The sequence below is a fragment of the Gopherus evgoodei genome, chromosome 3 (genome assembly GCF_007399415.2).
Source record: "Gopherus evgoodei ecotype Sinaloan lineage chromosome 3, rGopEvg1_v1.p, whole genome shotgun sequence".
Classification (NCBI taxonomy): domain Eukaryota; kingdom Metazoa; phylum Chordata; order Testudines; family Testudinidae; genus Gopherus; species Gopherus evgoodei.
The window spans coordinates 111,761,347-111,784,119 of NC_044324.1; the positions used below are offsets into that span (position 1 = coordinate 111,761,347).

General features: G+C 42.7%; 1 protein-coding gene and 1 pseudogene across 1 annotated transcript; both read right to left on the minus strand.

The window, feature by feature from the left end:
- Nucleotides 1–466: 466 nt before the first annotated feature.
- LOC115649397 lies at nucleotides 467–5,174 on the minus strand (annotated as a pseudogene).
- A 7,841-nt stretch (nucleotides 5,175–13,015) lies between these two features.
- LOC115647531 (trace amine-associated receptor 2-like) lies at nucleotides 13,016–13,888 on the minus strand. The gene has a single exon (XM_030554250.1). The coding sequence runs from the start codon at nucleotides 13,886–13,888 to the stop codon at nucleotides 13,016–13,018; it is 873 nt and encodes a 290-aa protein (XP_030410110.1).
- Between the last annotated feature and the right edge of the window lie 8,885 nt (nucleotides 13,889–22,773).

Consider the following 22,773-nt stretch of genomic DNA (forward strand, 5'->3'; position numbering starts at 1 on the left):
CACACCAGATCTATTTGCTTGCCAGCAATAGCAGACTCAAATATCTACACATGGTCCAGCCACTGGAAGAGGACAGAAAGTTACACTGTTAGTATCAGTTATGTTTGCTCTAAGAAGCCACTTATAGTGTGCCTTGGAAAATAGATTAGCTGTACACATACAGAAATGTGGATTAAATATTTTACCTAATATTCAAATGATTTCTGAAACCATACATTTAAGAAGACATCTATTCAATATTCCATAATAAGAAATTAAATACTACCCTAGAAAAGGGGTATATGAAAAAAGAATAAATTAAAATCAGGATAAAATATAAGATCTTTTTTTTAAAATAAAGTACTTGGTGAAAGTGTTCTGTATATTGCATCTTTCAGACCACATATACTGAACAATGAGTATCTAGACATTCATAGGGATTTTTTTTTGTTTTTGCTATTGGATCTTGTTTTCAATTTCAGATATTCTATTGTGTCTGATTTTTAGCAAAAAGATTAGTTGTATGAGACTGTGGATTGAATATTTTACCTCTTAAGATATATTTCAATGCTTTCTGAAACCATGAATAAAAAAGCCATATATTAATGAATTGCAGGTAGAGTTTAAGTAACCAAACCCGTTTAAAGCATCAAACAAAGCTAAAATAGTAGTGAAATTTAAAAATGGGTCAATTAAGAATGTAAAGAAACATGCAAACCAGCATATTAGGAATATCCCCATAAATACACTCAAAGTTGTTGCTGCCTTTCTGTCCTTTTTCTTGGAAAGTTGACTTCTAACATCATTGTTTGCATCATCAGGCATGTTGTTCACAACACGCGCATTTTTTTGGATATTACAAAAAAAATTGCATATATCCCTATCATGACTCAGCCGGATGCAAACAAATCTACTGTAAACAAAATGGTTCCCCATAATTTGTTGGGCACAATAGGATACAAACTAGTGCATACTATTAAAATCTTATAGCTTTGTATTCCAGAAACATATGCTTCTGAAAAAACAATCCCAAAAGCAAAAGCAGCTGGCACTGTCCAACAAACTGCTAGCAATTGCATTATCACAGGAAAAGTTATTTTGCTAGAATAACGCAGTGGGTAACAGTGTAGTGGGCTCGACTGCCCCACTCCCTGAGAGTGAGAGCAGCAATATGCCAGGCCACCTACACAGACAGGGAGCCAATTAAAGAAAGCCTTATTGTGAGCCAATCAGGGCCCAGTTTGGAGACAGCCAATCAGGGCCCGGCTCAGCTCTATAAGAAGGCTGCCCAGGAAGGGAGCAGGTAGTCTGTCCCAGGCCTCTGAGAGGGGAAGGTTAATCTCCAAAGGCAGGAGACTAGCATTGCGGACAGCATAGTGCTGGCCAGGCTCAGAGAGCAAAAGGGAGGTCTAGTCTGTAGCCTGCCAGGCTGCCAACCCTGAAGGGAAGGGCCTAGCAGGTGCAAGGAGAAGCAGTTCAGGGAAGCAGACAGACAAGAGAGAGAAGGAGGGCAGGATGGCTGCTGCCAGAAGGTCCCTGGGCTGGGATTTAGAGTAGAGGGTGGGCCTGGATCCCTTCCTTCCCCCTTGCAGTACACCAGCCATTGGCTGTAGGGAGTGGCCATTATAATGAGGGAGAGAAGGAGGGCAGAATGGCTGCCACCGGAGGGTCCCTTGGCTGGGATCCAGAGTAGAGGGTGGGCCTGGGTCCCCCCCTTGCAGGACACCGAGCCCTTGGCCATAGGGAGCGGCCATTATAGACTATGTCAGATCCCTGACAAGAGGGACTAGACTCAGAGGGTGGTTGGACATGGTGTCTGGGGTTGTAGGACTGCTGATCAACTCTTCCTCCCCCGGAAGGGTGTGTGGATGGACTAAGGGGCACTACTGTAGGGCAGTGGTCCTGAAGAGGAAACCGCAAGTTGGGAGCAACGCGGGTTACACATGCCAACTGAGGGTGGGACGATGGATGGAACACCACCAGGAGGGGCACTCCACTGGACAGAGCTAATTCCCAGAGACAGCCAGCAGGAGGCGCCAGGTGGTGAGTCCCAAAACCGTTACAAACAAACAGCATAAAAGTGATCAACAGTAATTGAATGAAGATGGAAACTAAACAGAGCATCAGATTAAAACTAAGTGGAGTTTGCAGAAGGTGATCCCAAAATACCAGCAGTTCTCCACAGATATGATCATGCTGTAGGGCAGAGGTGGGCAAACTATGGCCCATGGGCTATATCTGGCCCGCAGGACTGTCCTGCCTGTCTCCTGAGCTCCTAGCCAAGGAGGCTAGCCCCTGGCCCTTCCCTGCTGTCCCCCATCCCCCTCAGCCATGCCACTGTGCAGCAGGGCTGTGAGCTCTTGCTATTCTGAGCAGTATAAGGGGGCAGTGGTGGCGGGGAGGTTGGATAAGGGGAAGGATGGTCCCAGGGGGACAGGGAGCAGGGGGGGTTGGATATGGGGTGGGATCCTGGGGAGGGCGATTTAGGTCGAGGGTACTGGGAAGGGGGCAGTCAGGGGATGGGAAGTGGGAGGGGGCAGGGCTCAGACTGTTTGGGGAGGCACAGCCTTCCCTACCTGGCCCTCCATACAGCTTCAAACCCTGATGTGGCACTCGGGCCAAAAGGTTTGCCCACTGCTACTGTAGGACATGATGGTGAATCCCAAAAGAAAGTCTGTAATAGCCATGGACAGAATCAAGAAGTTGGTTGGAGACCAAAGCTATTTGAAATAGGAGATTGAAATGATTATGGCAAGATTTCCAAAGACGGTGATGAGAATGGCTCTAGTCATGAACAAATACACTGCACGTCAAACACCTGATTACCTGGACATTTCAGGACAAGATCCATTTTCAAATTTGGAGCAATCAATAAAGTTTTTGGTTGTATTAGGAGAAACAATAATCTTTTAGCTAATATGATGAGACAATAATATTTGTATGTGACATAATATTTGTAGTAATATAGCTCATATATTAGAATAAAACACAGTTAGTTGACAGTAACTATTTAATGAGCTCAACTGATGTAAAACAATATAATAAAATTAAACAGATTAAATAGTAAGCGTTCAGGGAGGGAATGGAAGAACTGTGAATTAAATATCATGTATTTTTCATCCCTATTTTATATTAGATTTAATAAACTGATTAGTTATTATTTGTATTACAGTAATGCCCTGAATCCCAAACAAGACCAGGTCCCTATGTGCTGAGTGAAGCGCTAACATAAGTCACCAGATTTTCACTGACAATATTAGAATAAAATATATCTTGTAATTTATCAACCACTGGAAACATTCATGTTATAGGCTCCGTAATGGATATAGTAGGCTAGTTGATTCTCTCCAGGCATTTTCTTCGAGCAGTCAGGCGGTCCTCCTCAGCAGTCCCAGGAGTCATTTCAGATTTTGATCACAAATACAGAAATATAGTTTTATTTTGAAAATATGACCAAGTTTTCTCAGCACACTAAGGTTTTGCAGAGAAAACATATTCAGGAAAATCGGGTGCATTTTTGTCTGTCACAAAGTCTTCAGTTGTCCTCAGTACAGATCTTTATAGTGATTAGAGTGAAATAAATCAGAAAACTAGGACAAAAGTTGATTAGTTGCATCATTTAAAAGATAAGAAAATAAGAATTCATGAGGTAGAAACAAGCTGATAACATTTTGTTGCATTGTTAGCTATGACGACAATACTACCAACATTTAAGCATGTAGATAACTTAATCTATATGAGTAGTCCCATCAAAGTCAGTGGGTCACCCACTATTCAAATAGTATTCACATTGGGTGAGGTTAGATGTGTTTAGGCATCTGCCTTTTTGGTAACAATAAAATTGTTGCTAATCATTAGAAGCAGCATTTTGCACATAGGCTGAGGAACCTTTGTCTGGACAACACCATATTAAAAGCTACTAACACAGCTTGTGATTTTTATTCTCATTATATATTTTAAACTGTGAACTATGAAGTAAAATTATTTTAAAAGTTGCTTTGTGGCCTTTGCTGGTCCATCCTGATGTTTCAAGAAAACTTTATGAACAATTTTTGTAAACCCGGGTCAGAGGGCAGCCAAGAGGTGGGGAGAACTTCAATCTATTTATTTTACATTTATATTTATATAATCAGTTATTTTCCTTCCTGCAGGAACTTGACATCTGGGAAAGAACTGACTTTAATCTCATTTCCAACTGAATGAGGAAAGAATACTCAGTTTGAGCCTAGACAGTGCAGAGAAGGGGCATCATAAAGAAATAATAAAGAATATCAAGGATTTCTTTTGGGTTCACAATTCACCTTGAATGCCCTTAGTTTGTAACCCTTGGTATGGCAGCATGCACAGTGTAAGTAGGATGTGCCATATGCCCACATAGTTCATATTTTACTTTAATCTTCATTTCTGAATTGCAGACACTCAGGTCTGGGGAGAGCACACAATGGGTAGATTCTATTTTCTCCCATGTAACAATGTCTCTAGGAGAAACTACTGACATTCTGCATTCCCTGTTTGAAACTAGTGTTCTACATTAAAATAAGACCTACAAGGAGAAGCTGATATCACTTTTATGCCTATTTCAACTTTTCATATAAAGCAGCATTTAAAGCCTGATCCTGCACCACTGAATCCTGCCATTAACTTCAATGAGAAAAGAAATAAACTCTTAGGCTCTGATCCTCGAAGTGGCACCATGTGGGCAGGAGCGGCGCTAGGGTTTTTGGCGAACTAGGCGCAGGGCCGGCTCGCCGGTCCCACGGCTCCGGTGGACCTCCCGCAGGCGTTCCTGCGGACGGTCCGCTGGTCCCACGGCTCCAGTGGACCTGCCGCAAGCGTCCCTGTGGATGCTTCACCGGAGCTGCGGGACCAGCGGACCGTCCGCAGGCACGCCTGCGGGAGGTCCACCGGAGCAGTCTGCCACCCTTCCAAATCCTGCCTAGGTCGCCTAAATGGAAGCGCTGGCTCTGCATGTGGGTAGACCCAGGAGCCCCAGTAGAGCTGCACAGAAATCAGTGGAGCTCAGCAGGGGTTGGAGGTCTGCCAGTGTAGAAGATTATGATTTCAGTGAGTAGCTCACAGTGCTCTAATCTCTGTTGCAGTAGCTCTTCTTAAAAATAAAACACAAATATAGGAAATACAAGAGTCCAGTCATGCATTTCACACACCCTTCATTTTCCCTCTCCTTACCTGTCCATGTCCAGGGAAAGCCTTGATAGATCACAAACTGGTTTTAAAACAACTTTCTTATTGTTCTCGTGCTTGTGCAAAGGGTAATATCGAATTTTAAGGTCAGATTTGCTCAGAGTGACTGCGTGGAATTACCAATGGATACAACATGCTGTGCTTTTATGGCTTTACAAACAGATATCAGGAGATTTGGAGCCAAATGGGGAAAAACCCTAGAACTACTTGGCCTTTAGTAAATAAATAAAGGAAAAACTCTTGGTGGTACTAATCTGCTCTCCCCAGATCTCAGCATTGGTTTTTCTTCCTTTGCCTCCTCCATTTTTTTTCTTTTACCTCCAGCAATTAAATGGCTCCAATCTTTTGATTAGAGGTGACTCTTAAGACAATACCATCATTCTGAAGCCATGATTTCTGTTAACATAATTACTCCCTGCTCTGGCTTTAAAATTATGGTGATTTTTTTCTATGAAATGTGTAGCAAGGCGGTGTGGCTCCCCTCCCCCCTCAGGGAGGGTCGAGCCCCGTCAGTCATCCACGGGGGCGGGGCCTCTGGGCGGAAGTCCCGCCCCTCAAAGGATCAGGCGGCGACCCGGAAGAATAAAAGCTGGGCCCCAGCCTTCAGTTGTGGCTCGGCCACTGGCAGGAGCAGACGTGCCCGCCGCTGCTCGTGACTGGGAGGCTGGCCAAGCCAGAGGTCGAGACCAGGAGCTGCCAGAGTTGCCTCGCCCCTACTACGATGAGGGGCTGCCAGAACTGCCTCGCCCCTCTACAACGAGGAGCTGCCAGAGCTGCCTCGCCCCTACTATGACGAGGGGCCGCCAGAACTGCCTCGCCCCTACTACAGCCCCGAGGAACCCCCAGACCAGGCGTGGCCTGACCCAGAAACCCTACCGGACCTGCCGCCCAGCCCGGATTGGGAGGAACCGATGGTCCTGGATGTCTCCGGAACAGAGGCCCCGGACCAGGTAGGAATAGAGGGGGAGTTAGGAAGTAGCCCGGGGGCAGCTGACTCCAGTCAGGCTGCAGAGCTACCGTTGCCCAGCTACTGGAGTCCTGACCGCAACACACTGACATGGGCATTGGTAGGTGTTGGTCTCTGTCTGAGGGGTTAGAGCAGCCAAGCACTGAGGTACAACCGCATCTGCTCTAACCCCAGCAATGCCCCTCTGATGTACATCGGCCAAACTGGACAGTCGCTACGGAAAAGGATAAACAGACACAAATCAGATATTAGGAATGGCAATATACAAAAACCTGTAGAAGAACACTTCAACCTCCCTGGCCACACTATAGCAGACCTTAAGGTGGCCATCCTGCAGCGAAAAAACTTCAGGACCAGACTTCAAAGAGAAACTGCTGAGCTTCAGTTCATCTGCAAATTTGACACCATCAGCTCAGGATTAAACAAAGACTGTGAATGGCTTGCCAATTACAGAACCAGTTTCTCCTCCCTTGGTTTTCACACCTCAACTGCTAGAACAGGGCCTCATCCTCCCTTATTGAACTACCTCATTATCTCTAGCTTGCCTGCATATATATACCTGCCCCTGGAAATTTCCACTACGTGCATCTGAAGAAGTGGGTATTCATCCACGAAAGCTCATGCTCCAAAACATCTGTTAGTCTATAAGGTGCCATAGGACTCTTTGCTGCTTTTACAGATCCAGACTAACACGGCTACCCCTCTGATACTTGTGAGGATTGGGTTACAATAGTGAACTGCTCTGCAACTGAAACACGCTTTTCACACTAAGTGCTAGGTACAAAGACAAGCCTCTCTTTTTAAAAATGTTAAAGTGAATGTAATACTAAGGATAATGAGGGTCATATAAGAACTCCTTAGGCCTGGTCTACACTACAAGTTTAAGTCGAATTTAGAAGCGTTACATCGATTTAACCCTGCACCCGACCACACGACAAAGCTGTTTTTTTCAACTTAAAGGGCTCTTAAAATTGATTTCTGTACTCTTCCCACAATGAAGGGGTTAACACTGAAACTCTGCTGGGTCGAATCTGGGGTAGTATGGGGGTAGTGTGGTCATAATTCAACGGTATTGACCTCCGGAAGCTATCCCAGAGTGCTCCATTGTGACCACTCTGGACAGCGCTCTCAACTCAGATGCACTCGCCAGGTAGACAGGAAAAAGCCCATGAACTTTTGAATCTCATTTCCTGTTCGGCCAGCATGGCAATCTGCAGGTGAATGCAGATCTCATCAGCAGAGGTGACCACGATGGAGTCGCAGAATCGCAAAAGAGCTCCAACTTGAACCAAACGGGAGGTACGAGATCTGATCACTGTATGGGGAGAGGAATACATGCTATCAGAACTCTGTTCCAAAAGATGAAATGTCCAAACATTTGAAAAAAATCTCAGAGCATGAAGGACAGAGGCTATAACAGGGACCCGCAGCAGTGCCATGTGAAACTTAAGGAGCTGAAGCAAGCCTAACAAAAAAACAGAGAGGCAAATGGCTGCCCCAGGTGAGAGCCCCAGAATGCTGCTTCTATGATGAGCTGCATGCCATTGTAGAAGGTGCGCCACCACTACCCCAACCTTCTGCTTTGACTCCATCAATGGAGTAGCACTCAACAGGGATGCGGGTTTTGGGGAGGAGGAAGTTGAGGAGGAGGGGGTTGAAGACAGCAAGGAAGCAGAGAAACCATTTTTCTGACAGTCAGGAACCGTTTCTCACCCTGGACCTATAGCCAGTACCACAGGCTGAGGAGAGGCAATGGTGAGGCTGCTGGAGGAACAAACTGACATGCTCTGGCGTATGGTTGAGGTTCAGGAAAGGCAGCATGAGCACAGGCTGCCGCTACAGCCCATGTAACCAACCGCCCTCCTCCTCAAGTTCCATTGCCTCCTCACCCAGATGCCCAAGAACGTGGTGGGGCCTCCGGGCACCCAACCACTCCTCCCCAGAGGACTGCCCAAGCAACAGAAAGCTGGCATTCAATAAGTTTTAAAGTGCAATGTAGCCTTGTCCTTCCCTCCTCCTCCTCCACACCTCCCAGGCTACCTTGGCAGTTATCCCCTATTTGTGTGATGAATTAATAAAGAATGCATGAATGTGAAGCAACAATTACTTTATTGCTTCTGCAAGTGGTAATCAAAGTGGGGAGGGGAGGGTGGTTGGCTTACAGGGAAGTAGTGTGAACCAAGGGAGGGGGTCATCAAGGAGAAACAAACAGAACTTTCACACCGTAGCCTGGCCAGTCATGAAACTGGTTTTCAAACCTTCTCTGAAATGCACACACCCTCCTGTAGTCTGCTAACCTCCCTGGTATCTGGCTGTGTGTAATCAGCAGCCAGGCAATTTGCGTCGACCTCCCACCCTGCCATAAACATCTCCCCCTTACTCTCACAGATATTGTGGAGCGCACAGCAAGTAGTAATAACAATGGGAATATTGGTTTCACTGAGGTCTATCCAAGTCAGTAAACTGCACCAGCGTGCTTTTAAACCTCCAAATGCACTGGGTAGGCTGGGTCCCTAAAGATAACCATAGGCATTTCAACATCCCCAACAGTTATTTTCTGGTTTGAGAAGAAAGTCCCTTGCTGCAGCTTTTAAAACAGACCAGAGTTCCTGAAGATGCAAGCGTCATGTACCTTTCCCAGCCATCCCATGTTGATGTTGGTGAAACATCCCTTCTGATCCACCAATACTTGCAGCACCATTGAAAAGTATCCATTGTGGTTTATGTACTCGCTGCCTTGGTGCTCCAGTGCCAAGATAGGGCTATGGGTTCCGTCTATCGCCCCACCACAGTTAGGGAATCCCATTGCAGCAAAGCCATCCACTATGACCTGCACGTTTCCCAGAGTCACTACCCTTGATCATTGCCTGTTAGATTCACTCCCTCTAGGGCACCTGGCATTGGCCACTGTCAGTAGACAGATACTGGGCTAGATGGACCTTTGATTTGACCCAGTACGGCTGTTCTTATGTTATGTTCTTTCTTTAAATGTTAGGCTAAAGACAGAGTGATAATCACTCTATAATCCAGTGCTTAGGGCACCCACCCATTCAAATCCCTTCTCGTCATCAGGCAGAGGGGGGAATTGTACCAGGATCTCCCACATAGAAGTGAATTCCCTAATCACTGGGCTAAAAGCTATAAGGGAGTTTACCACCTCTTCCCCTCACAGCCAATTTCTGTGGCAGGAGATGTGCTCTGAGCATGCCTAATGAATTGGACCCCATGGAGAAAATAGACATTGCACCATCTCTCTTCATCTGCTTTGAAGATCATACTGGGGCTTAGTCATAAGACAGGCATCTGGATGCCTGCCTGTGGCAGCAGTACTCATGCTCAGAGGTATGTGTCTAGGGGACCAAAAATGTTGGTGCTGACTGAGTTTAGGCAGCTAGCAGGATAGGTGGCAGCCAAGCAGGGTTATGTGGATCACAATGATATCTAAAACTGGAAATGAGGTGACTAAATCCCTTTGTGGATCTGTCTGGCCCAAAGTGACTTGCCCAAGGTCACACAGTAGGCAGTGGCATAGCTGCAAATAGCACTCACGTGTCCTGAGTCCCCAGGTAATGCTTTATCTGTTAGACCTTGCTGCCTCCCCTGAAGATCATTGTTATTATTACTGCATGGTATTTTACAGAAGTGTACCAAAGAGACCCCTGCCCAAGCCAGCCTCCAGTTTAAACAAGCAAAATACAGAAAACCAGAGTGGGAAAGACGCAATATACAAGGAAGGAGAATTAATAGTTGTGTTTAGTGTGCTTCTTATGAGTTCCTATGACTATGCTGTTCTGTAGGATTGAACTTCTCTCTCCCTTTTTTCTAACAAAAAAAGTTTATCTTGTGCTGTGAGCTGTATTAAAGTATTGAAATGAGGTGAATGTTATTAGAGATCATCAAAAATGTTCAGTTAAAGTTTTTATAGTGAAAAATGGCTTTTTTGACTACATGAAAATTTTCATGAAAATGTTTATATTTGGAATTTTATTGGAACAAAAATTTTCATTTTGATTTAAAAACATTATTGTTTTGGGTTGGTGGTGGTGGGTTTTCTGTTTTTTGGGGGGGTTTCTTTCCCCTTCTTTCTCTCCCTCCCTCTGTCTGCTCCAGTCAAATAAAGGGGAAAAGGCAAAACAAGTGAGAGAGAAAAAAAACAACAACCAGAAATATGAAAACCATTTTAAAATGAAATTGAAACAAACCAAAATTTTAAATTGAATCAAAATGAAAGAAAAGTATTCCAATGGCATAAAAATGGTTTAATTTCTTTCAAAATGATGTGAGACAAGAGAGAAAGAATTTAGGTTGGTTAGGAGATTGCAGGGGGTGGAGTCAAGGGGACTAGCTGAGACGTTCAGGATAGTGGGACCATGGGAGACCTCCACACCAGACAAAAGAGAGAAGGAGAAGGAAGCCACAGAGGTGGGAAGGGACTGGGAGATGAGGAAGATGGACATATCACACACTTGCAAGATCCTGAGCAGAGAGGGAGAAGGGAGCAGGTGCAGTCACTGCCTTCCACTGTGCGTCATTGTGTGACTCAGTGGCTCTGCCTGTGCTTTAAAATAAAGATTATGAAATTCATTGTTTTTTTCTTCTATCATCATCTTAATTTCAGAACTTTAAAAAAATAGTGAAATGTATGTACTGATTACACTGTATATTTCAGTAAACTACATGGGTGAAACCCTTTTGAAGTCAATGGAAAAATTCCTCATATTTCTCCAAATTTCACCCCATATTTCCTACTATAGCTCCCAGCTGTACACTTGTATGGCATGTTAGACTAGAATGTAGATAGCTCACTTACTGAAGAAACAAAAGGAAAGAATAGAAATTAAGGGGATAAAGTCTGAAACAAGTAATATAAAGAGAAAATTGAATTGCAATGCTGTACTAGGATTACGATTATAAAAGCAAGACAAGGTGGGTGAGGTTACATCTTTTATTGGCCAAACTTCTCTGGTGGTGGAAAAGACAAGGTTTGGGACCTCACAGAGTTCTTCAACTCTGTAAGACTTGAAAGCTTCTCCCCTCCACCAACAGAAGTTGGTCCAGTGAAAGATATTACCTCACCCACCTTGTCTCTTTCATATCCTGGGACTAACATGGTTACTACACATTGCAAACAATAATAAAAGACAAATACAGTTTGTAGTGGTTAAAATATTTCTTTATATTTTGTGTACATCTACTCAATTGCTTGTTTGGGCCTGGATCCTGTGTGCTGACTTGTAGAGGTGGAGTCCTGTGCCTGTATGGAACTCTATTGACTTCAGTAGTGTGACAGGGTAGACTCACCACTGCGGTGCCTCCTGCTGGCTGTCCTGGGGATTAGCTCTGTTCGCCTGTGCGCCCTCCTCTGGTGATGTCTTGCTGCCATCACTTCTGCTCCTGGACCCAGGCGTCCGCTTCATGACACAGCCCTCTGACTGTGCTGCACTCTGTGCTTCCCGCCTTCCAGGGGCCAGTATTGCAGTTTGCTGTCCAGCCATTTCTCTCAGTGGCTACTGCAGCCAGTTGTCTGCTACTTCCTCAGTGGCGGGGAGAGACCTAGACCTGCCCACTACCCCAGGTCCTGGCCCAGGAACCCTGTAGATGGCCACCACTTGCTGTGTCTCATCCCACTCCTCAGTAGATTTCCCTGGGCCACTTCCCCATGCCCCTAGCACCCAAGGCCATCCTTACCCATACACAAAGTATGTAGCTGGTAGGACACCAAGAAATTTGGGGCACCAACTTTCCTGGTGCCCCGCACAGCTGCATGCTGCTTCAGCCCCTGCCCCAGAAGAGCTCTTCCCCATGGCCCCCACCCCAGCCCCCCCTCTGCTCCACCCCAGCCCCACCTCTTCCTGCCCCTGCTCTGCCCCAGCCCCACCCCCACTCCCCTGAGGACTGAAGCAGGGCCAGGCTTGCACTCACCGGTGACAGGAAGTGCAGTGACCCAGTTCCAGCCATGCATCTGGTGAATGCTGGGGGGCAGTTCCTCCCTGCCCCCCAAGGCTCCCCCCCACCATGGAGGCCTGCCCACCCTCACAGGGGGGCTGTATAGGGCCTCAGAATAGCTAGGGACAGTCCTGCTAGCAGCCTCTTTGTCCTGGCCTCAGCCTGCAGATCCTTCCAGCCTGCCAGGAGCTGCCTTTAAGCTCCCTGGGTCTCTGCCTGCAGCACTACTCTGCCCAGGTGGCTTGCTGCCTTCAGCCTGCAAGACAACCAGTCTTCCTCAAGCTCCAGGGAGTGACTGAAGCTGCTCTGCAGCCCTTCTTATATGGGCAAGCCTGGCCCTGATTGGTTGCTCCACACAGCCTCTCTCTAATTGGCTGCCTCCTGCGCAGCCTCCTTAGGGCTCTATTCATCATAAGTAGGGCTTTTGTTTTGGTAAGTCAGGTGATAGCTCTTTGTTACCAAGTCCACATCTATAAATCTGTTTCATGTAGAACTTAACATGAAATTTTCACCTTGTGCCAGCTTTGCTTAATCCATTCTTTTGTGGAAGGTGTCACTCTGCTTCATCATTTTCTGGTTGCAAATGTTCATTTAGTTTGATAATCCTTTGCAAAGATATATATATTACTGAATTATGAGACATGTACTGACATTTTCTACTGAGAGCTTACTTAAACGTAATCATTCACTCTGTATTGCCACTCATACTGTTGGGAGATAATCAGTGAAAACAATCAGATGATAGCATTCTGCAATAATAATTATGACAGATGAATCTTTAATTTTACACTATAATATTCAACCAAATAATGCCCCCTTTTTAACTGAAAATCACCACTGGATTCATTTGTTATAACCAGACATATTTTTGATTTTCAGGAAACAGACTAGCTGTATTGAAGTGTGTCTGGAATATTTTATCTAATATGTATCTAGTGCTTTTTGAACCCATGGGTAGAAAAAAACATATATTAATGGATTACAGGTAGAATTAAAATAGCCACACCATGTTAAGGCATCAAACAACAGTGCAGGAGGAGAGAAATTTAAAAATGGGTCAATTAAAACTATGACGAAACATGGAAACCAGCATATTAGGAACACCCCCATGACTGTACTCAGTGTCTTAGCAGCCTTCCTGTCTTTATTCTTGGAAAGTTGATTTGGCTTTTCATGATTTGCATTTTCAGGTATGCTGCTCATAACACTTGCATGCTGTTTGGCTACTAAAAAATTTTTGACATAAATTCCTAGCATAACACAACCAGGAGTAAAGAAGCCAACTGTGAACAAAACTGTTCCCCATAATTTGTTGAACATAGTATGACACAAACTAGAGCATGCTACTAAAATCTGATAGCCCTCTATTCGAGAAGCATATACTTCTGAGAAAGACACCCCAAAAGCAAAAGCAGCTGGCACTGACCAACAAACTGCAAGCATTCGCTTTATCACAGAGATGGTTATTTTGTTAGAAAAATGCAGTGGGTAACAGATAGCATAAAAGCAATCAGCAGCAATGGAACAAAGATGAAAGATAGAAGTTACACAGAGCATCAGATCAAAACTATAATGGATTTTGCATAAAGCGATCCCAAAGTACCAGCAGTTCTCCACAGATCTGACCATGCTGTAAGGCATAATGGTGAATCCCGGAAGAAAGTCTGTAACAGCCATGGAGAGGATCAGGAAGTTGGTTGGAGAGTGAAGCTCTTTGAAATAGGAAATTGAAATGATTATGGCTAGATTCCCGAAAATGGTGATGAAGATGGCTCCAGTCATGAACAAATACATTGCACCTTGAATACCTGGTGATCTGAACGTTTCAGGACAAGATCCATTTCCAAATTCAAAGCAATCAATCCAGAGCTTGGAGACATTAGGAAAAGCCATAATCCTTTATCAGATATTTTCCTATTAAGATAGACAATGTTTTTATGTGCAGTTTTAATGTTCAGGCATTTCCAATGGACTACAGCTCCTAACATAGAACACAATGTAAAGTTAATTGTAAGTAACCATTAAACATTGTTTAAGGTTGTCAGATGAAATCCTGGTCCCATGGAAGTGAAAGACAAAACTCTTATTTATTTCAGTGGGGCCAGGTTTTCATCCATCATATCTCTGATAGATGCTGAAGTAATTTACATGGGTTGACACTGGAAATGATGACGAATATCATTTACAAAAATGTTTTTAAATAAAAATGTTAAAAGTACATATTTTTTTCACATCATTAATTTGACTATTAGTATGACATTTCTTTTCTGCAGTCTATTACTTAGTTTCCACATTTTAAAAAGCTATTTATTTTCTACAGATGTCAAAATCAGCTCTTTTAACTAATACCAAACATTCAAAAGGGAGGTGGGGAAGCAAAGAATTGCAGTTATCGTGGTCAGGGTGTTTTTTGTGCTTGGTCTGGAATTTTCACTTCTGCTTAGCTGGGTCTCCATTTTTTTCATTCTCTGGGCCACTTGGTAAAATGAATTCTCCCACATGGATTATTTCTTCTCCCCTTGCCTCCTACTGCATGGAACTGATAGCTGATTTTCCATAAACCACAGTTTGAGAGCTGCTATTTTTAACAAATTGACTACTTCAGAGCAAGCCTGTTCAGTAAGGGGAGTTTTGTGCCCAGCTCACACTTCCTTGGAGTCCTTGGAGAAGTCAAGTAATGAGTTGCACTCCACAAACACTGATCTTACAAGTGTCACAAATTCAAAACTCCACTCTCTGCCTTTTAGCTACTCCTACTGATGCTAAGCTCACATGCTATGGATGATAAAGTCCCCACCATGAACATTTGTAACTAAAATTGGTTGTAAAAACAAGAAAGCATATGACAACAAATATCCCTACCTTTATTTTCTCCTCATAAACACCAGTTTTTCACTGTTGTAACACTACTGATTGAAATGAATTACTCTTCATTTACACCAGTATAAGTGAAAGGCGAATCAAACCCTGTGTATTAGCCTTTTCAGAACATTACTTTAAACAAAACGTATATAACAAGCTAACAATAAAGGTTGTATTCTCTCTCATTTGTGCTATTTGTAAGCTTTCAGTTTTATCCTTGAAGAAATCTGAAGGCTGTCAACCAAGTGAATGCTGAGGAGGATGTAAATACAATATCTGTCCACCATCTGCAAAGGGTTATTATTTTAATATTATATCAATCATTTTTTCTAAAAACATGGCATGCTATTTTCTGCTCTGCAGATTCTTGCTTATGCAGCAAGAGATGGTAAATTCTATTTTCTTCCCTCTGTTAGGGTCTGATCCCATTCCTATGGAAGTGAATGAAAAAGTCCCATTGATTTCAACAAGAGGTAGATCAAGCCCTTAGTTTCTTTGTGAAAACACAGCCTCACCACTTTCCCGCCTTCTGCATACTCTGCTAGAGATCATCCTATATTATATAAAAAATAAAAGCAGAGAGAGATACCATATCTATGCCAAGTCAGTCTGTATGTAAAGAAACATGTGATGTGGAGAACAGCTCAACCCCATTGTTTCTGTCCCAACAGATATGGTCTTAAAAGTAAGAAAAGATAAACACACAAGCAACACAAGATTTAAAATAAATACTATAGATTCATGCTTCTTTACCCTGCCCCTACCTGCATCAGACTAAATAACACCATCAATATATTCTTGAAGGTTTATTTTTGTATTATTGTCCAGCTCATTTGAAATATTAATGTTGAATTTGAAGGGTAGAGCCCGTTGGTATCTTTGCCCAGAATAACCAGGAAATGCATGTTACTGCACTTTTATGACATTACAGTCAGGTCTCAAGAGAATTTAAACCAAAAGGATCATTAGGCGGTTCCTGCTACAAGAGATAAATGAAGCCAGGTCCCCTGAAGGGATTGTTCTGTCCTCCATAACAGGATCAATATCTGTGCCTGCTTCATCTGCACTGACACACTCACCTGTGAAAGCTGTTTTGGTGATTTGGAATAGATGAAAGCCAGCATGGAAGGGGCTTCCTTCTTGCCTTCTAGAAAAGAGATGGAGGAAAAGTTGAGGTGTCAGGAGTAGCTGGCACAATCTCTTCCTAGTGTAGTGGATAATGCATTGTGTCTTTTGGATATTTGAGTAATTACCAGTCCTACAGGAGCGTAACAAACCTAACAAAATTACCTTCTTGCCCATTTGAATGAGATGTAAATCTTCTCACTTTCCCCACATTGTGTCCCATTATATTTTTACTTGATTCCTCTGAATACATGTCAACCATCAGGCGGATTTTGTCATAGGTCCAGCATTTTTTCTGTAGCCTCATAACGAAGTGTTCAGCCAAATCTCAGCAAGTGTTAACAGTTTCTGGTTTGTTAAGAGTTTGTCCCTCAACCATAACATCTATGATTACTACAATGAAGGGCCTTTGCTGGCATAAGGTAATGGCTACATTGTCAGTGGGTGCTGGCTTAGGAAGACTGTGCAAGTTGTGCACTAGTTTGCTTTTTGCCTAGCACATATACATTGTTCCATCAAAGCTGAACATCAGTCATGGTACCACAGAGAACTCATACTTTCCCAAAGTGTCATAGAGATCAACTTCATGCTGAGATCTGGACAGGACCAGGAGATGAGCACACAATAATCTGTCTGTGATTAGCTCTGTAACAGTCCCTGCAACCTTCAGCCTTATTTTCTTTTTTGTATTTGAACACAGCTTTAGTCTGTTCTTCTTGCTTGGAGCCCATAGACTGATGGATTCTTGGATAATTATTGGGTTTTGAAGGTTTCATATAAGTCATGACTCAAAGATCCATTTGACTTACATCTTTAGCTATCTTATCTCTGAAGGCTGCTTTGATCATTATATCAATCATACACAAATGGGTTGCCAGTGTGAGTAAGCTGTAGCTTTAAAATTGCCCCGTCTTGGCATTTAACAGCACCTAATTTGTCTAGATAATGCTTGCTTATTTCTGTGGAAGTCATACTAGTCATGCTTAGTGTTTCATTTGAAATTTTATCATGTTCTGGGGTTGTCAGGTTCTCTGGCAGCTTCAAGTTTTTCCTGCTGCTTAATGTGCTTCTTCTCCAACCTTGCCAAATTAAGGTTACTGGTACACTTCTTATAGCATTGTGTTTAATCAGATCCTCCATGGTGGTATTCTCCAAAGCTTCAGCTACTCACTAGCTTGGTACACTATAACTCCCCCACTGATGCCTAAAAATGATCAAGACCAAAGTAAAAATAAGGATTTTGTAATAAATTACTTTGGTATTGTATTTATGTTATGAAATGTACATTATGTAACTATGTGCATACCTTTTGCCTATGGATTCCAGCAATTTTTGGCTGAATGCTGACATCTTAACAAGTGCTCATTATAATTATTTTTGGCATAATAAACAAACCTGATAATCAATATCCCTGAACTGCTTCGTTTTTGCCAATGACGACAAAACAACTTGAAGAACTCCTTCAAATTATAGTAATCTGTAATATAAAAAACCAGATCAGGTATCATGTTCTGTGTATTAACTGATAACACAGTGCTGTCAGTCAAGGGCCACAATTTAACATTGTGAGGGCTGCATGTTTGATGTGCCTGTGTTAAATTATAATTTAAAACATGCTGACTTTTAAATATATATTTTCTCAAACATATAGCTTCATAATTGTTCTAGGTTTATCATGATTGATATCATCATGTTCCCTGGAGAAAGGATACTGTATCAGCACAATTTTCACAAACCAGAGGAAGCTGAAAGCCAGGGTGGGCAGTGAGTTCCCACTGCCAGGCTGTAGAGGATGATACCATTGAAATGATGATTCTGTAGATTTTTACAGCTCAAATGACACCTCCCTGATCTTTTATCATTAACTTGCTTGCAGAATTAAACATGCACACAATCTTCAAACTTGGCTTGATTTTTAAGTTTTAATGAGACATAGTGGACAAGCCAAGTTTGAAGAAAATCAGGCCACTAATTTTAAAGTTAAGAACATTTAAAGGAACTCACCCATAGGGAAACTGCACTAAAGATAAACAAGGAAACATTTTCCAACATTTTGTTGGAAAAATACATAAAAATCATAAGAATTATCTGACACCATATCACTTGCTAACTCCAAAGAACAGAAAATGAAAACAAAATTAAATGGTAATGTGACTAGGAATATTTTATCTTGGAGGGAAGTCAGCTATTTTGGAGACAAATGTCTGAACTTGATCAGATACTTCTGGAAATTTATTCTTAAATAGTCAAACAAGATTGCAAGCCTCGAACATACTACTTTTTATTAAAACAAACATGTAAAATATCCGTCCATATGGAAAACAGATGTGATTATATTCTATTTCTGAGTTACAAACCATGAAGAAATAACTAAAAAAATCTGTAAAAACATGCTGCACTTTGAATAAAAACATGCTTCACTTTAAGAACAGTAGGTCCTGTGCCTCAGAATTTGTTCCCCATTCAGCATGGAATGGCAAATAGGAACAGACTGCATATTTCAGTGTTTTGAAGAAACTTAAAGCTGAAATGTTTTAACAATGACAACAAGGGAAATTAAATATATGGAATGAAACTAGTTAAATATAAAACTCAATTTCAATTGATAAGGCAGAAAACACCCACGTGTAGTTATTGTGGCTTAATCATATGGCAGGAACTGGAGGCCTTGTAGTGCTTAGGGAAGTAATTATGTGCAGTAGTTACTTCCACCCCAACATAGTGTACTGCTTAATTACTTTAATTATTTCCTAATAATTTCACCTTTGTGGTATCTTGCTGTTTTCTTAATAATTGTTCAGAGAGAACTATACTGATTACTGAGTAAATTCAATCATTAGAATATAAGAACATAAGAATGGTCATATTGGGTCAGACCAATGGTCCGTCTAGCCCAGTATCCTGTCTTCCAACAATGGCCCCTGCCAGATGCTTCAGAGAGAATGAACAAAACAGGGCAAATATCAAGTAATCCACTCTATGTCATCCAGTCCCAACTTCTGGCTGTCAGAGGTTTAGGGATACTCAGAGCATGGAGTTGCATCTCAACCATCTTGGCTAATAGCCATTGATAGACCTATCCTCCATGAACTTATTTAATTTTTTTTAACCCTTTTATAGTTTTAGCGTTCATCCCCAGCAATGAGTTCCACCTATTGTTATCATTGTGAACAAGTGCTGTTCTAACAATACTATGTATTGTAGAAACTCACTCTTCCTTAAGTTGCTTTATTAACACAAAAAATTAAGGAAAATACAACAGAAAAATCAGCTCAAATCTTCCCTCCCCTGCTTGACTGCTCCTACTACTCCCCCATATGGACCACTCAGCCCACACCCTGCATCCTCTTCATCTAAAAATCCACTCCAACTTCCATTATAACCTGATGGGGTAACAAGCCACTTGCCTCAAGGAATCAGCAACCACCTAATCTTTTCCCAGTAAGATCAACACCTACTAGAAAACACTGCCAATCAATTACAATGATATTAAGATCTATAATTTTAAAAACAAACATGAATTCAGTGCTCGTGAAAGGTGCTGCATTGACCTTGCTAATGTTCTTCACTTCTGTCCTGAAGAGTGTCATTAAGCCTATATCTGCACTGCACAGTTACCTGGGTGATTGGCACCCCGGTTTGAGCATCCGCACAGCAAAGCCCAACCCACATCACTGTGTCCTCATTGTTTCTGCCCTCACCTATGTGTAGGACCTGACCAAATCCATGGTCATGAAAAACGTGTCCCAGACCATGAAATCTGGTCTCCTCCCGTGAAATCAGGGCTTTTGTCTACTTTTACTCTATACTACATAGATTTCACAGGGGAGACCAATGTTTCTCAAATTGGGGGTCCTGACCCAAAGGAGAGTTGCAAGAGGGTCACAAGGTTATTTTCTGGGGATTGCAGTATTGCCACCATTATTTCTGCACTGGCTTCAGAGCTGGGTGACCAGAGAGCTGTGGGTGTTGGCCAGGCGCCCAGCTCTGAAGGCAATGCCCCACCAGCAGCAGTGTAGAAGTAAAGGTGGCAATACCATACCATGCCACCCTTACTTCTGCGCTGCTGCTGGCAGCAGCTCTGCCTTCAGAGCTGGGCTCCTGGCCAACAGCCACAGCTAGTTTGAGCTCATTTTGTGCCTTTGCCTTTCTAATGTTGCCCCTGCATTTCTGTGTTGTTTGCCTATATTCATCCTTGGTAATTTGTCCTAGTTTCCATTTTTTATATGACTCTTTTTTATTTTTTAGATCATGCAAGATCTTGTGGTTAAGCCAAGCTGGTCTTTTGCCACATATTGTATCTTTCCTACCACTGGTTCTTTGTGCTGAGAGGCTCTGGGGGAAAGAACTTGTCTGTCCTTTCCAGGGGGGCTGGGAGGTGGAATTGTGAGAAGGCTTCTGAAGGACTATCAGCACTGGGGGAGAGGGATAGCTCAGTGGTTTGAGCATTGGCCTGCTAAAGCCAGGGTTGTGAGCTCAATCTTTGAGGGGGCCATTTAGGGAAGTGGGGTAAAAATCTGTCTGGGGATTAGTCCTGATTGGAGTAGATGACCTTCTGAGGTTCCTTCCATCCCTAATCTTCTATGATTAGGCTCTAAGCTGAGTAAGCTACCACAGGTGTAGAGCACATCTAAGGCCAGAGGTTCTCTGTGTGCAAGGTAGGGGTGGGCTAAAGCTGAAAACCAGGTAAGACCATGGGCTAACTGGTCAGCATAGACACTTGATATCTCTGCTGAATCTGTTAACAAGTATGCCCATTGGAGGGGGGAGGGTGATTTTGTGATGTGAACAATTTCCTGCTAGGAATTGGACTGAGACCTCACATTCATTTTATGAAGACCACTAAACAGTTATGACCTGGATGTATTTTAGTCAATAGTGACTTTGGCTAGATTTAAATTGGCAGCCTGGAGGTAAAAAGCTCTAGTAAAAATCCCTCTCAACCAAGGAAGTGTAAGAAAATCTAGTTAATGCATTACTGAGAGTAGGATTTCAAGTATGTTAATTTCAGGATTTAGGCCCAGATCCTCAGAAGTATTTGGGCACCTAATTCCTCTGGAAATCAGTGCAAGTTAGGTGCCTAAATACCTTTGAGAACCTGGGCCTTAAGCTCTGATCCAGGGAAACAACCCTATTCAGGAAATGAATTAAGCACTTGCTTAAGTGCTTTCCTGAATCAAGGCCGTAGGCACCATAGTTATGAACACTATAAAAAGCCTTAAACTAGACAGATAATTGAAAAAGCAAGACTTGCTCCCAAGAAAGTAAACACAGCTATGTTTGTGTGCATTTCATGTTTTCTACCCCTGTTTTTCTTGTTATCAATCTGCTATTATTTCCTATTTATGTAAAGGATCAAATATGGTGTGATTTGTGGGTATCCTTACCTTTTGAAGTGTCCTAATTTCCCTGCGATCAGTCCTGCATCTGGTTCTGTTCAATATCTTCATCAAGGATCTAGATAATGGCACAGACTACACTTATAAAATTTGCAGACAATACTAAGTTTGGAGGGGTTGCAAGCGCTTTGGAGGATAGGATTAAAATTCAAAATGATCTGGACAAACTGGAGAAATGGTCTGAAGTAAACAGGATGAAATTCAATAAGAACGAATGCAAAGTACTCGACTTAGGAAGGAACAATCTTTGCACACATACAAAATGGGAAATGACTGCCTAGGAAGGAGTACTTCAGAGAGGGATCTGGGGTCATAATGAATTATAAGATAAATAGGAGTCAACAGTGTAACACCCTGTTGCAAAAAAAAGCAAACATAATTCTGGGATGTATTAGCAGAAGTGTTATAAGCAAGACGCAAGAAGTAATTCTTCTGCTCTACTCCACATTGATTAGGCCTCAACCAGAGTATTGTGTCCAACTCTGGGCGCCACATTTCAGGAAAGATATGGACAAATTGGAGAAAGTCCAGAGAAGAGCAACAAAAATGTTTAAAGGTCTAGAAAACATGACCTATGAGGAAAGATTGAAAAAATTGGATTTGTTTAGTCTGGAGAAGAGAAGATTGAGAGGGGACATGATAACAGTTTTCAAGTACATAAAAGGTTGTTACAAGGAGAAGAATTGTTATCCTTAACCTCTGAGGATAGGACAAGAAGCAATGGGCTTCAATTGCAGCAAGGGTGGTTTAGGTTGGACATTAGGAAAAACTTTCTAACTGTCAGTGTGATTAAGCACTGGAATAACTTGCCTAGGGAGGTTGTGAAATCTCCACCATTGGAGATTTTTGAGTGCAGGTTAGACAAACACCTCTCAGTCAGGGATAGTCTAGGTGATACTTAGTCCTGCCATGAGTGCAGGGGACTGGACTAGATGACCTCTTGAGGTCCCTTCCAGTCCTATGACTCTATGATTCCATTTCTTCTTGCTATAGAGGCAGAGGATGTATCTGAAAGCTACATGAGGTAATCCAGGTGTATAGCAGGCCCTGATCTAACAGGGAAGGCGCTTGGTTCCATGGAAAAGCAATCACTTGAAGCTCATAAAATCACTCATGTTTTTATAGTAAGATTTCCCCCAGTTTCACTATTAATTAGAGATGGACCCAAACCCACCCTCCCTATGTCCACACCTGGGAGCTGTATTTGGATCTAAGTTCATAGCTGCTGACTGCTGTTTACTAGACTACGTCAATCCATAGACAAGTTCACCAGCTTGGAGAAGGCTGGGCTCG

Excerpts from the sequence above, each read along its gene's own strand:
- LOC115647531 (XM_030554250.1), bottom strand. The coding sequence starts at position 13,888 with ATGTATTTGTTCATGACTGGAGCCATCTTCATCACCATTTTCGGGAAT.